We start from the raw sequence: 13366 nt of genomic DNA on the forward strand, positions 1-13366 counted from the left end.
CACTGATTTCCACCATATAGCACTTCCTGATTCTGACTCTTCAACTCAACAGCACCCTCCACTATTCATTCATATCATTCTCCTCATTGCTAAGAGTTCTCCTACAACATTGGCTGTCTCAGAAGATGCTTAGGATATCAGAGGCAATTGCGCCGCTTAAATTTCTTCTGGGGCTAGACTGCATAGAGGCTGAAAGACACAAAGAAAGTAACACTGGAAAATGTTTCAAAAAATGGAAGATCTTTCTCCTGTCACATTTTTCAGATGGAGATATCATGGAGATTGTATATCCTTTTCAATATACCACCTGGTACCTAATACAAGACCTTAAAGGGTCATTGGGTGGATTAAAACTTAATACTAATCTGCAGCTGATTGGGTGATTGGTTCAGCTTAGTCAAAAATATGGTAACCAAAAATTGGTAAAAAAAAGAATCATCACACAAGTAGATAAAATCAATTTACTGTCACAGAGAACTGAACAATAACTCAGGGTGATGGATGGAGATGATGACATCGTACATTTACTGATCCATTAAAAAAAGATCCAGAACATTATTATAGCAATTTACCATTTTTCCACCATTTTAATGTTTCACCATAAAGTTTTACAACTTTCTGCAAAATGCAGAAGAAGAATCTGGTTCAAGTGGAAGCAGCGAGGTCTCCAAGGAATCCAGAGGAGAAGTCCGCATCTGAGAGTTGATCAAGTTCTCAGGATGAGCTGCAAGAGGCAAACACACAACATATAAAGACCGTAGTTGCATGAGTCTGAGATTGAATACGGCCCCCGGTCATATCTAATTAGGGCTTGTCATCCAGCTGTACAAGAGTCCTGAATTGCAAGTCTGCCCAACTCTGTGGCATGGATCACAGTGTTTTTACACCAAAACTGTGGAAATATTGTCATCCTGCTTTCTCACATTCCTGAATGGCAGGTCTGTCTAGTGAGATGGTAATACGGCACTGCTGCATAACTAAGAGGATATTCATAAGGAAAGATGAGTGATGTCTCCTATCATTGCTGCAGTGATTACTACATATCCATCACCCAGTTCTCCCAAGAGCAGAAACTACTGAATGTAACTATTAAACATGTTATAGGCATAGAGGACTCTGAACCAATAATGCTTCCCATATATGGAGGACATGGAGCTCAGCTGAAGCAGATTTATCACATCAACATAGGGATAAAATGAAACCATTGATTTTAATGCTTTGGTTATCACTATCAGGATTCTAATTGTTAAGGCCCCCGTCCACGGCAGTGATTTCACCGGCGGTAAATTGCCGGCCAATCACGTCACCTATAGCTTTCCATAGCATTGCTATGGAAAGCGCAGGCCTCGTGTCCACGAGCGGAGAATCACTGTGATTCTCCGCTCGTGGCCAGCAATTCACTGGCGCAACGCCCATGGACAGGGGGCCTAAAACTATATGCGGTAAAGAAAGGTAGGACCTATCTTCCTGCAGTTTTTTTTTCAAACTCGGAATATCGGAATATCTAAAGGGGGCAAAAAGTGTCTTTATATCTAGAAAGGGGCAAGGAGTGGAATTATACCTAAAGGAGTAAAAGGGGGCATTATTTCTTAAAAAAAACACTAAGAGAAAGTACTACCCCTGACTGTGGCAAAAGGGGGTATTAATGAAAAGTCCCATGTCTTGTTCTGACTGTAACTGCAAGGGTCACTTCTCCCCACGCACTGACGTCACTGTCAATGGAGTGCTGGCCAAGCATACGCGGTCAGCGCTCCATTCATTTTTCAGCCATTGGATGCCATGGGTTGGCAGGATTTTGAATACATGCACTTACTGCAGTGTAGAACCCCAGCCATATAGGCTGATGATGATTACAGGCTGACAATTATAAGCTGATTCTATTATTATTATAGGCCAATTTAAGCTCTTACCATGAATAAAATTCTTTCGCTCTCCAATAGGCAATGAACTCAGCGAAGCTGGGAACAGACGTTCTTCCAGGAATCTGAAGGTCATCAGATTTCTTTCTGTTAAAGTTCCCACAAGCCCCACAAAGGGACCCTAAGAATTTCTCGTGCACATTGAGGGTCAGATTTCCATTTTGACTCATGTTAAACTCCAAGTTCTCGCCACTCCTTATTATCCGAGCTTCCTGGGTAGATTCTATGGTCACAGCTCCAGATGTAAAGGGAAGATTCACTGGCCAGCCATTCAGCTGCAGTAACAAATTACAAGGGTTAATATTAGTGACAGGATGTATAGCTGTAAGATGGGGTCAGGCCCGGCGTCAGCACGTGGCAAACTCGGGCAGATGCCTAGGGCCCACTGGGCCCGGTGTGGCCTACTTCCCCTGTTGACCACAGATGGATCAGAGGGGGGCCCAGGCTCCTGGGTCAATCGTAGCAGGATTCGAAGCATGCCAAATTAAAAATAAAAAACAACAGTCCATGTGGGTATGTATTGCTCCACGGACGCTGTAATGGACACGCTGTCTATGGCCTTTCGCTCATCACTTATTTACGCATTTTTGTGCAATCATGTGACCATCACATGATTTCTGCGGACAAGAATTGTCTATAGCAATCATGTGATAGTCACATGACAGCACACAATGTGGAAGTAACCGGTGAGCATTTGACTTTGGCCAGCGTGCCCATTACAGTAGCTGGGGAGTGATACAGGAGGTGAGTATGGATTATTTGTTGTTTTTTTAGCTTAGTTAAATACAAGGGAATGTTGGGGGCATAAATGATAAAAGGGGACATTAATAAAAACGAAGATTATTTCTAAAAAGGGGGACTATTATTAAAAAGGGGCATTATTTGTGAAAAAGAGGCAAACAGGGACATTATTTTTAAAAGGGGCATTATCAGAGAATGGGGACAAAAGGGGGTATTATTACTGAGTGGGGGCACTTTTACTGTGTAAGAGTCACTAAAAGTAGCACTTACTGTGTGGAGCCTACAGAGGGCACAGAAATAGGGGCAGTACTACTGTGTGGGGTTAGAGATTGTGAAATCGCCCTTAACGAGTACGTTCACTCATCTCTATGTGGGGTACCACAGATGACACTATTACTATCTTGGCTACTATGGAGCGTGGATTGTTTAAAGGTGTAGATAACATAGGGAGGGTGATGGAAAAGCAAGGAGCCAAAGATGTTTGTGTATCAAATTCCACAGAGGCAAGTTGTAGCCGAGAGAAGTTATCACGGCGGTCTGGTCCAGATTCAGATGAAAAGGGAAACTGAGCAACTCCAGTCAGAGAGAACGTCACCTGTGATTACTGGATATAATGATACTGTAATCACTTATATGGTCTGCAAAACACCCATGTAGAGCTAATATCATTATATGGTCCCTGTATGTGCCATTTCAGATTTACTGCCGCATGTATCTTGACAGGCTGCACAGAAGCGCGGTGAGACTCTGTCTCCCATGGGTTCGACATATCCTTGGATCCTACCCTGAATTGAGTGCCCCTTACCCAGACATCTCCACAAGGATGTGGAAGTCAACTGTATGCAACCAATATCTCCTAGCAACTACATTTCGGCTTACAGTAGGTCAAAAGTGTTGTCAGGGATAACAGAACTGGAATTGTGGAGTTTATAGCCCCAGCAAAAACTTTTAGAATAATGCATGAGGTTGGCACAATATAAGGTAGTATCTGGTATATATGAAGCTCCTGCTATGGGCAGAACAAGGATGTGGAGCCAGTCCAGCTTGGCTTCATCCCTCTTTAGCATAGGTGGTTTCAGACTGTGAGGGTCTTCCACTTTCCTTAGACATCTCAGCAGTAGTAACAAGAGAAGATGGTTTTCTCTCCTACATGTTATAGGGAGAGGGGGCATCAGATTTTAAGCCCAACCTGTCCTGAGATGTTGGAGGGTTGTTGTATTTATCCAGGTGTGTAACCACAGGCTCGCAGGTCCTGATGTAAGGCTAAATATAGGCCTCCCACCACCTTCTTTGTGCAACTTTCCTTCATGGTCTTTAGCAGCGGTCTGTAATTATTATCTGCATCACTGCAAAAGTTAGCTCTAAGCCTTTGTAGCTAGGGAGGGCAGCAGTGAGGGATCTGAGCACTGTTCAATCTAAGCCAAGCAATACCAAACTGCATCCAATAAATACAGAACTCTTATAATTAGCTATAAAGAGGCCAAATATACAGGCCCACATAAAATCCAAGCAAATAGTACATGCCCTACCTATGTAAGGGGGTCATGCAAAGACATGGGCAAATGTGAATATTCATTTGCACATATGACCATTTATTTGCCCAAGCACTAAAGCAAAGCCCTACCCTCTCTGGTGAGACCTTGATGGACATTTTAGGAGTATAAAAAGAATTATCACTGCACCATCAGGCAGAATGGAAGGCACCACTGGAAAAGTCAGGAGCAAAAGTGTCTGCTGCAGGACAGTGGGGAAGGGCCTCCAGTGCAGCACAGATAATGGAGGGCTGCTATCATGGTGTCCCCATGCCAGGGGACAGCAGCCACTAGAGAGATGCAGAGTATGCGGATTACCAGTGAGTGCACTCCAATGACCCAGGAGTTTAAAGTCATAGACCATGAGGAAGGAGAGAGAAACACTATCTGTTCTCCTTAGGGAGAGCACCTAGACGGTGAGTGAGAAGACTCAAGACTATTCATTCTCCTCTGGATAATATGCAAATAAGGGAGATGGAACAATACCTCCACAGTGCTGCTTATTGAAAGGCATCATTCCATCAAGTCAATGTAATGTAACAATGATTGGGAATTGAAGAAGAGAGGGTAACCCTTGTTGCTGGAATCATAGAGTTGGAACAACAAAAGTTGTAGACTTTGTAAGATCAGTTCAACTAAACTTTAGTTTGTGCACTATTAGAGACAATGACGGACGGATGACTTTGTGCTGGAGGAATATCTCCCTGAAGTGATTTTAATAGGACGGGTATGACGCCATGTTATAGGTTACTGTTTAACTATGTTAGATCATGAGTGCTACTGCATTTAATATAAATGGGTCGTAAATAATGTGTTGGTAAAATTATGTAATGGGTAATTAGACAAGAGCATGTGGGACATTTTATCACCAATGTACCATATTACCACCATCTCCTTGTTTCACCAGACTTATGGTTAGGACAGCAAGTTGTAAGCTGCACAGCTACTCCAGGGTCCATAGTGTAATTAAAACTCCTGCATGACACCTATATCTTCTTGTTCCTCCCTGTATTAATCATAGACATCAGTGTGGGGAGGGGTAGAGAGAAATTTGCTGCTGTAACTGTATATCTCCACAGTTCTCACCATGATTCTGCAGAGCAATCCAATAGTATGGGCCACCATTGCCCTGAGGGCCTGGTTGCAATTGCAACCCGATAGCGACACCTCTGGACTGGTCCACCAACTATAGGGCATAATTTAGGGGATATGGGATATTTTAGGGCATAAGGAATAATTTAGATGTTTGCTAGTGAGTCACCATTGTTATATGTCCCTACACACAAGACTGGACTCTGACATTGGATTACATACAACTTGGACCTGTGAATGTTGAAAGTCATCAATTTAGAAATATTTATATGTGAAAACCATCTTACCCAGGTCTGACCACCGGCACTTAGAGTAATCGAGAATCCTGGGAGATAGACAAAAACCGTAGAAATTTCACCTTCATCATCCTTCCTACAACTCTGAGTAATCACAACAACTCGGAACCAACTCTCAGCATCATTGCTGCACATGAAGGAGAGGTCAAAGGTGTTGTCAGGAGCAACAGAACCGGATAAATGGTCAAATGAGAAGAGGCTGCCATTAGCGCTCAGGGTACATGTGCCACGTTTTTCAAAACAGCCTTGTATTCCTTCTTGAAGACCGCAGTACTCAGCATCCGAGCAGTTAAAAGTGCTGCACTCAACCATGCCACCATTTTGACATGTGCATCGCTGGAGACAGTTGGAGGACACAGCCGAATCCCCAAGCTGTTGAACAAAAGAGAAAAAAGTCAGTTAAAGGATCTGGAAAATCATATCAGTCAATTCAATATGTCAACTAATGGATAGGTCTGGGCATTGACTTATAGAGATGGATTACTTCTATTGCGTTTTTTGGAAGGCAGAATGAACAAAAACAGCATTTTGGCTTGATTTATAAAAAACTTTTTACACTGCTTACAATGGAGAATAAAAAAATAATTTTATTGTACGGGTCATTAGGCAATACCAAATATGTATTTTTTCACGTAAAACAGGAATAAGTGTGCAGTGGAGAGGTCTTTTATTTATTTTACTTGAAGACTTTTTTTTACCATATTTATATTCTTTAACTTTTTTTTCTATGGCCCTGTAGGGTTCTGAACCTGTGATCCCATGATCACTCAGATAATACATTGCAGTACTTTCGTATTGCTGTGTATTTTTGCTATTCTTTTACACTGATAGCAATGTCAGTCCCAGAGACCACTTTTAGGCAGGCAGTTGTCATGGCAACACATTAGCAAAGGAGCAAAGATGTGACAAAAAGTACTCCCTCCCTGTGTTAACTCTTTACATGCTGCGGTTAGCACTGACCCTGGCATCTAATGGGGTAACGGCTAAGATCAAAGTTCTCTCTAGTCCAGGCCATTGCAGACTGACCCCAACTCTCAAATAAATACGGGAACAGTATTGTAGCCATAATGCAATAGTATGTCGTAGGTTGGGAAAGGGTTAAATTTGTATCGGGCCTCCTTCCGTAAGACCATCTTGAAGGGCCCTTTAAAATGGACATCTTTTCCCTCAGATTAGCATACCTCCCAACTTTTGCCTACCCATTCGCAGGGCAATTTTAAGTTTCATTCTTGATCTGCATGGGGATAACCACAAACCCTACCTGTACCACCCACTGATGTGTACATTTTCATACAGTCTACCAATTTATCACCTATGTTGTGGGACAAAGGCAAAAAATACCTATAGGTAATATCTAGAGATGAGCGAACATACTCGTTTCGAGTAATTACTCGATCAAGCACCGCGATTTTCGAGTACTTCAGTACTCGGGTGAAAAGATTCGGGGGGCGCCGGGGGGCGGGGGGAGGCGTGGCGGAGCGGGGGGTAGCAGCGGGGAACAGGGGGGAGCCCTCTCTCTCTCCCTCTCCCCCCACTCCCCGCTGCAACCCCCCACTCACCCACGGCGCCCCCCGAATCTTTTCACCCGAGTACAGAAGTACTCGAAAATCGCGGTACTCGGGCGAAAAAGGGGCGTGGCCGAGTACGCTCGCTCATCTCTAGTAATATCCCCTAAAATGTAATCAAAATACTTTATTAGTCGAAAAGACAAAGACAACATTGAATAATATTTAAAATAAAGGGGCAAATGGTGGTAGCAAATGAGATGTGACTAGTAGTCATCAGTTAGAATCATGTGTGTAACTGTGCTAATACACACTAAAGCATAGGCCTGGATTGCCAACTTCCAAGAGTCTGTGTAGAAATTAGTAAATCTGTAGCCACCCCAACATGTTTCGCAGCGTCCTCAGGGGGACAATAACCAGGACTATAATGAACCGAACTGATAAATCTTAAGTAGAAGAGAGGTGGAACATTCTCACTAGAGCCCTGGTTGTTGTTCCCCCTGAGGATGCCGCAAGGCGAAACATGTCAGGTGGGCTAAAGACTACATTTTAATAGGGTTTTGGTGGTGCTAGTTTACTAATCTCTACACAGGCTTTTGGAAGTTGGCCATCCAGGCCTGTTTTAGTGTGTATACGCACAATTACATACTTGATCTTACTGATGACTACTAGTCACATTTCATTTGCTACCACCATTTGCCCCTTTATTTTAAATATTATTTGATGTTGGCTTTGTCTTTTTGACTAATAAAGTATTTAGATAATATATTAGGGGATATTACCTACAGGTATTTTTTGCCTTTGGCAATTAGAATTGTGTTTGCATGACCCAGAGTATTCCTAGGGCAATTTCATAATATATATAAATTAGAGATGAGCGAACGTACTCGTCCGAGCTTGATATTCGTGCGAATATTAGGGTGTTCGGGATGCTCGTTACTCGTAACGAGCACCACGCGATGTTCCGGTTACTTTCAGTTTCCTCTCTGAGACGTTAGCGCGCTTTTCTGGCCAATTGAAAGACAGGGAAGGCATTACAACTTCCCCCTGTGACGTTCAAGCCCTATACCACCCCCTGCTGTGAGTGGCTGGGGCGATCAGATGTCACCCGAGTATAAAAGTCGGCCCCTCCCGCGGCTCGCCACACATGCCTTGTGAGTTAGCTGAGGGAAAGTGCTGCTGCTGGTGCTGCTGTAGGGAGAGCGTTAGGAGTCAGTGTAGGCTTCAAGAACCCCAACGGTCCTTCTCAGGGCCACATCTACCTGTGTGCAGGCTGCTGCTAGCAGTGTTTTTTTTTTTTTTTTCTCAAAATCGGCAGTGCAGAGCATTGCACCCGGCATTAGGGACAGAAGTGGTGTATAGGCAGGGAGAGTGTTAGGAGTGAGTGTAGCCTTCAAGAACCTCAACGGTCCTTTCTAGGGCCAAATTTAACCATGTGCAGTACTGTGCTGGCTGTTGTTAGCAGTGTTGCATATATTTTTTTTCTAAAAATCGTCTGTGCAGAGCATTGCACCCTCCATTGATACTACAGGGACAGAATTGTGTAGGCAGGGCCGCAACACAGTTATTGTTCATTGAATATACGCAGTGGGTCCTTCCCTTTGCTAAAAAGGACAAAAAATTATATTTGGCCTGCCTGTGTCAGTCCTAAGGTCTCCGTGTACATGTGTGCTGCGTGGAGAACGTACAAAAATCAGACGCAACCAGCTACGGTTTACTGCAGGCTTGCGCCATTGTCTTTCCTGACTGGCAAATACCTGCTCTGCTAGAGTTAATAACTCTGCTACACTAAAGTTGTGTGTCACTTTTTCAGGGCCACACTACAGTTCTAAAAGTTATTGTTCATTGAATATACGTAGTGGGTCCTTCCCTTTGCAGAAAAGGACAAAAAATTATATTTGGCCTGCCTGTGTCAGTCCTAAGGTCTCCGTGTACGTGTGTGCTGCGTGGACAACGTACAAAAATCAGACGCAACCAGCTACGGTTTACTGCAGGCTTGCGCCATTGTCTTTCCTGACTGGCAAATACCTGCTCTGCTAGAGTTAATAACTCTGCTACACTATAGTTGTGTGACACTTTTTGAGGGCCACACCACAGATATTAAACTTCTTGTTCATTGAATATACGCAGTGGGGTCTTCCCTTTGCTAAAAAGGACAAAAAATTATATTTGGCCAGCCAGTGTCAGTCCTAAGGTCTCCGTGTACGTGTGTGCTGCGTGGACAACGTACAAAAATCAGACGCAACCAGCTACGGTTGAGTGTAGCCTTGCGCCAATTTCTTTCCTGCCTGGGAAATCAAATCACTGGTAATACAGCATGCTGAGGGGTAGGGGTAGGCCTAGAGGATGTGGACGCGGCCGAGGACGTGGAGGGCCAAGTGAGGGTGTGGGCACAGGCCGAGCCAGTGCGGTGGCCAGGGGTAGAGGCAGGGCCAGACCGAATAATCCACCAACTGTTTCCCAAAGCGCCCCCTCGCGCCATGCCACCCTGCACAGGTCAAGGTGCTCTATGGTGTGGCAGTTTTTCACAGAGACGCCTGACGACCGACGAACAGTGGTGTGCAACCTTTGTCGCGCCAAGATCAGCTGGGGAGGCACCACCAACAGCATGCGCAGGCATATGATGGCCAAGCACCCCACAAGGTGGGACGATGCCCGTTCACCGCCTCCGGTTTGCACCACTGCCTCTCCCCCTGTGCCCCAACCTGCCACTGAGATCCAACCCCCCTCTGAGGACACAGGCACTACCGTCTCCTGGCCTGCACCCACACCCTCACCTCCGCTGTCCTCGGCCCCATCCAGCAATGTCTCTCAGCGCAGCGTCCAGACGTCGCTAGTGCCACAGTTTGAGCGCAAGCGCAACTACGACGCCACGCACCCGCACGCTCAAGCGTTAAACGTGCACATTGCAAAATTGATCAGCCTAGAGATGCTGCCGTATAGGCTTGTGGAAACGGAGGCTTTCAAAAACATGATGGCGGCGGCGGCCCCGCGCTACTCGGTTCCCAGTCGCCACTACTTTTCCCGATGTGCCGTCCCAGCCCTGCACGACCACGTCTCCCGCAACATTGTACGCGCCCTCACCAACGCGGTTACTGCCAAGGTCCACTTAACAACGGACACGTGGACAAGCACAGGCGGGCAGGGCCACTATATCTCCCTGACGGCACATTGGGTGAATTTAGTGGAGGCTGGGACAGAGTCAGAGCCTGGGACCGCTCACGTCCTACCCACCCCTAGAATTGCGGGCCACAGCTCGGTGGTGGTATCTGCGGCGGTGTATGCTTCCTCCACTAAAGCACCTTCCTCCTCCTCCAACGCAACCTCTGTCTCGCAATCAAGATGTGTCAGCAGTACGTCGCCAGCAGTCGGTGTCACGCGGCGTGGCAGCACAGCGGTGGGCAAGCGTCAGCAGGCCGTGCTGAAACTACTCAGCTTAGGAGAGAAGAGGCACACGGCCCACGAACTGCTGCAGGGTCTGACAGAGCAGACCGACCGCTGGCTTGCGCCGCTGAGCCTCCAACCGGGCATGGTCGTGTGTGACAACGGCCATAAGCTGGTGGCGGCTCTGCAGCTCGGCAGCCTCACGCACGTGCCATGCCTGGCCCATGTCTTTAATTTGGTGGTTCAGCGCTTTCTGAAAAGCTACCCCCACTTGTCATACCTGCTCGGAAAGGTGCGCCAGCTCTGCGCACATTTCCGCAAATCCCACACGCACGCTGCCACCCTGCGGACACTGCAACATAGGTTTAATCTGCCAGTGCACCGACTGCTGTGCGACGTGCCCACACAGTGGAACTCTACGCTCCACATGTTGGCCAGACTCTATGAGCAGCGTAGAGCTATAGTGGAATACCAACTCCAACTTGCGCGGCGCAGTGGGAGTCAGCCTCCTCAATTATTTACAGAAGAGTGGCCCTGGTTGGCAGCCATCTGCCAGGTCCTTGGAACATTTCAGGAGTCTACCCAGGTGGTGAGCGGCGATGCTGCAATCATTAGCGTCACCATTCCTCTGCTATGCATCTTGAAAAGATCCCTGCAAAGCATAAAGGCAGACACTTTGCGCTCGGAAACAGAGCCGGGGGAAGACAGTATGTCGCTGGATAGTCAGAGCACCCGCCTGTCTATATCTCAGCGCGTTGAGGAGGAGGAGGAGGAGCATGAGGAGGATGAAGAGGAGGGGGAAGAGACAGCTTGGCCCACTGCTGAGGGTACAGATGCTGCTGGGCTGTCATCCTTTCAGCGTGTATGGCCTGAGGAGGAGGAAGAGGAGGAGGAGGAGGATCCTGAAAGTGATCTTCCTAGTGAGGACAGCCATGTGTTGCGTACAGGTACTCTGGCACACATGGCGGACTTCATGTTAGGATGCCTTTCTCGTGACCCTCGCGTTACACGCATTCTGGCCACTACAGATTACTGGGTGTACACATTGCTCGACCCACGGTATAAGGAGAACTTTTCCACTCTGATTCCCGAAGAGGAAAGGGGTTCGAGAGTGATGCTATACCACAGGGCGCTGGTGGACAAACTGATGGTAAACTTTCCATCTGACAGCGCTAGTGGCAGAAGGCGCAGTTCCGAGGGCCAGGTAGCAGGGGAGGCGCAGAGATCAGGCAGCATGTACAGCGCAGGCAGCAAGACTGTGTCACCGCTCCCCAGTCAAGGCTGAGTCGGCGGGAGCACTGTAAAAGGATGGTGAGGGAGTACGTAGCCGATCGCACGACCGTCCTCCGTGACGCCTCTGCCCCCTACAACTACTGGGTGTCGAAGCTGGACACGTGGCCTGAACTCGCGCTGTATGCCCTGGAGGTGCTTGCTTGTCCTGCGGCTAGCGTCTTGTCAGAGAGTGTGTTTAGTGTGGCTGGGGGAATCATCACAGATAAGCGTACCCGCCTGTCAACCGACAGTGCCGACAGGCTTACACTCATCAAGATGAACAAAGCCTGGATTTCCCCAGACTTCTCTTCTCCACCAGCGGACAGCAGCGATACCTAAACAATACGTAGGCTGCACCCGCGGATGGAAGCATCGTTCTCTATCACCATCCAAAACGGGGACATCTCTGCTTCATCAATCTGTGTCTAATATTCCTCCTCCTCCTCCTCCTGCTCCTCCTCCTGAAACCTCACGTAATCACGCTGAACGGGCAATTTTTCTTAGGGCCACAAGGCTCAGTCATATAATTTTTCTAAACAATTTTTATATGTTTCAATGCTCTTAAAAGCGTTGAAACTTTAACTTGAACCAATTTTTCGTTAAACTGGGCTGCCTCCAGGCCTAGTTACCACTTAAGCCACATTAACCAAAGCGATTAATGGGTTTCACCTGCCCTCTTGGTTGGCCATGGCCAATTTTTTGGATGTACATTAGTACTGTTGATACAGCAATTTTTGTGGGCCCTCGCCTACAGTGTAATCAAATGAATTTTTAGCCCACCTGCATTACAGCTGACGTTACATCCGCTGTGTTGGGCAATGCAATGGGATATTTTTGTGTATCGCCGGTGGGTTCCAGGGAGCCACCCATGCTGTAGGTGCACACGGAGTTTAACCTACATCTGTCCACTTGTAAAGAACCCCAGTCTGACTGGGGCATGCAGTGTGGGCCGAAGCCCACCTGCATTAAGCACGACATTACTACCTCAGCTGTGTTGGGCAATGCAATGGGATATTTCTATGTACTGCCGGTGGCTTCCTGGCACCCACCCATGCTGTCGGTCCACAGGGACTTCACAATAGGGAGTTGTACCTGCCTGTGTCTATGAATTAAAAACCGCGGTCTGACTGGGGCATGCAGACACCTTGACAGAATGAATAGTGTGTGGCACATAGGTTCCCCATTGCTATGCCCACGTGTGCAGCTCCTGATGGCGGTGGCACAGGATTCTATTTCTCATTGCTTCTGTACAGCATTGTGGGCTATCGCCCCGCCCCTTTTAAAGAGGGTCGCTGCCTAGCCGTGCCAACCCTCTGCAGTGTGTGCCTGCGGTTCCTCGTCATGGCAGACGCACTTCTAAATAGACATGAGTGTGGTGTGGCATGAGGGCAGCTGAAGGCTGCGCAGGGACACTTTGGTGTGCGCTGTGGGGGGGAGGGGGGGCGGTTGGGCAGCATGTAAGCCAGGAGAAGTGGCAGTGGAGTGTCATGCAGGCAGTGATTGTGCTTTGTTGGAGGTAGTGTGGTGCTTAGCTAAGGTATGCATTACTAATGAGGGCTTTTCAGAAGTAAAAGTTTTTGGGAGGGGGGGGGCACTCTTGCCGCTATTGTGGCTTAATAGTGGGA

The 13366-nt window shown here is 47.1% G+C and overlaps 1 protein-coding gene across 1 annotated transcript in view; it reads right to left on the reverse strand.

The window, feature by feature from the left end:
• Positions 1-447: 447 nt before the first annotated feature.
• Positions 448-13366, reverse strand: part of LOC136631931 (IgGFc-binding protein-like) — a 41907-nt gene continuing 28988 nt past the window's right edge. The window contains exons 15-17 of the mRNA XM_066606423.1: positions 5572-5952; positions 1911-2194; positions 448-724 (exon numbers count right to left, since the gene is read on the reverse strand). Of these exons, the coding sequence (XP_066462520.1) occupies positions 715-724; positions 1911-2194; positions 5572-5952 (675 nt within the window). The 3' untranslated portion in view covers positions 448-714. The remainder of the gene's footprint in view (positions 725-1910; positions 2195-5571; positions 5953-13366) is intronic.

Source organism: Eleutherodactylus coqui, chromosome 6 (assembly GCF_035609145.1).
Source record: "Eleutherodactylus coqui strain aEleCoq1 chromosome 6, aEleCoq1.hap1, whole genome shotgun sequence".
NCBI lineage: Eukaryota > Metazoa > Chordata > Amphibia > Anura > Eleutherodactylidae > Eleutherodactylus > Eleutherodactylus coqui.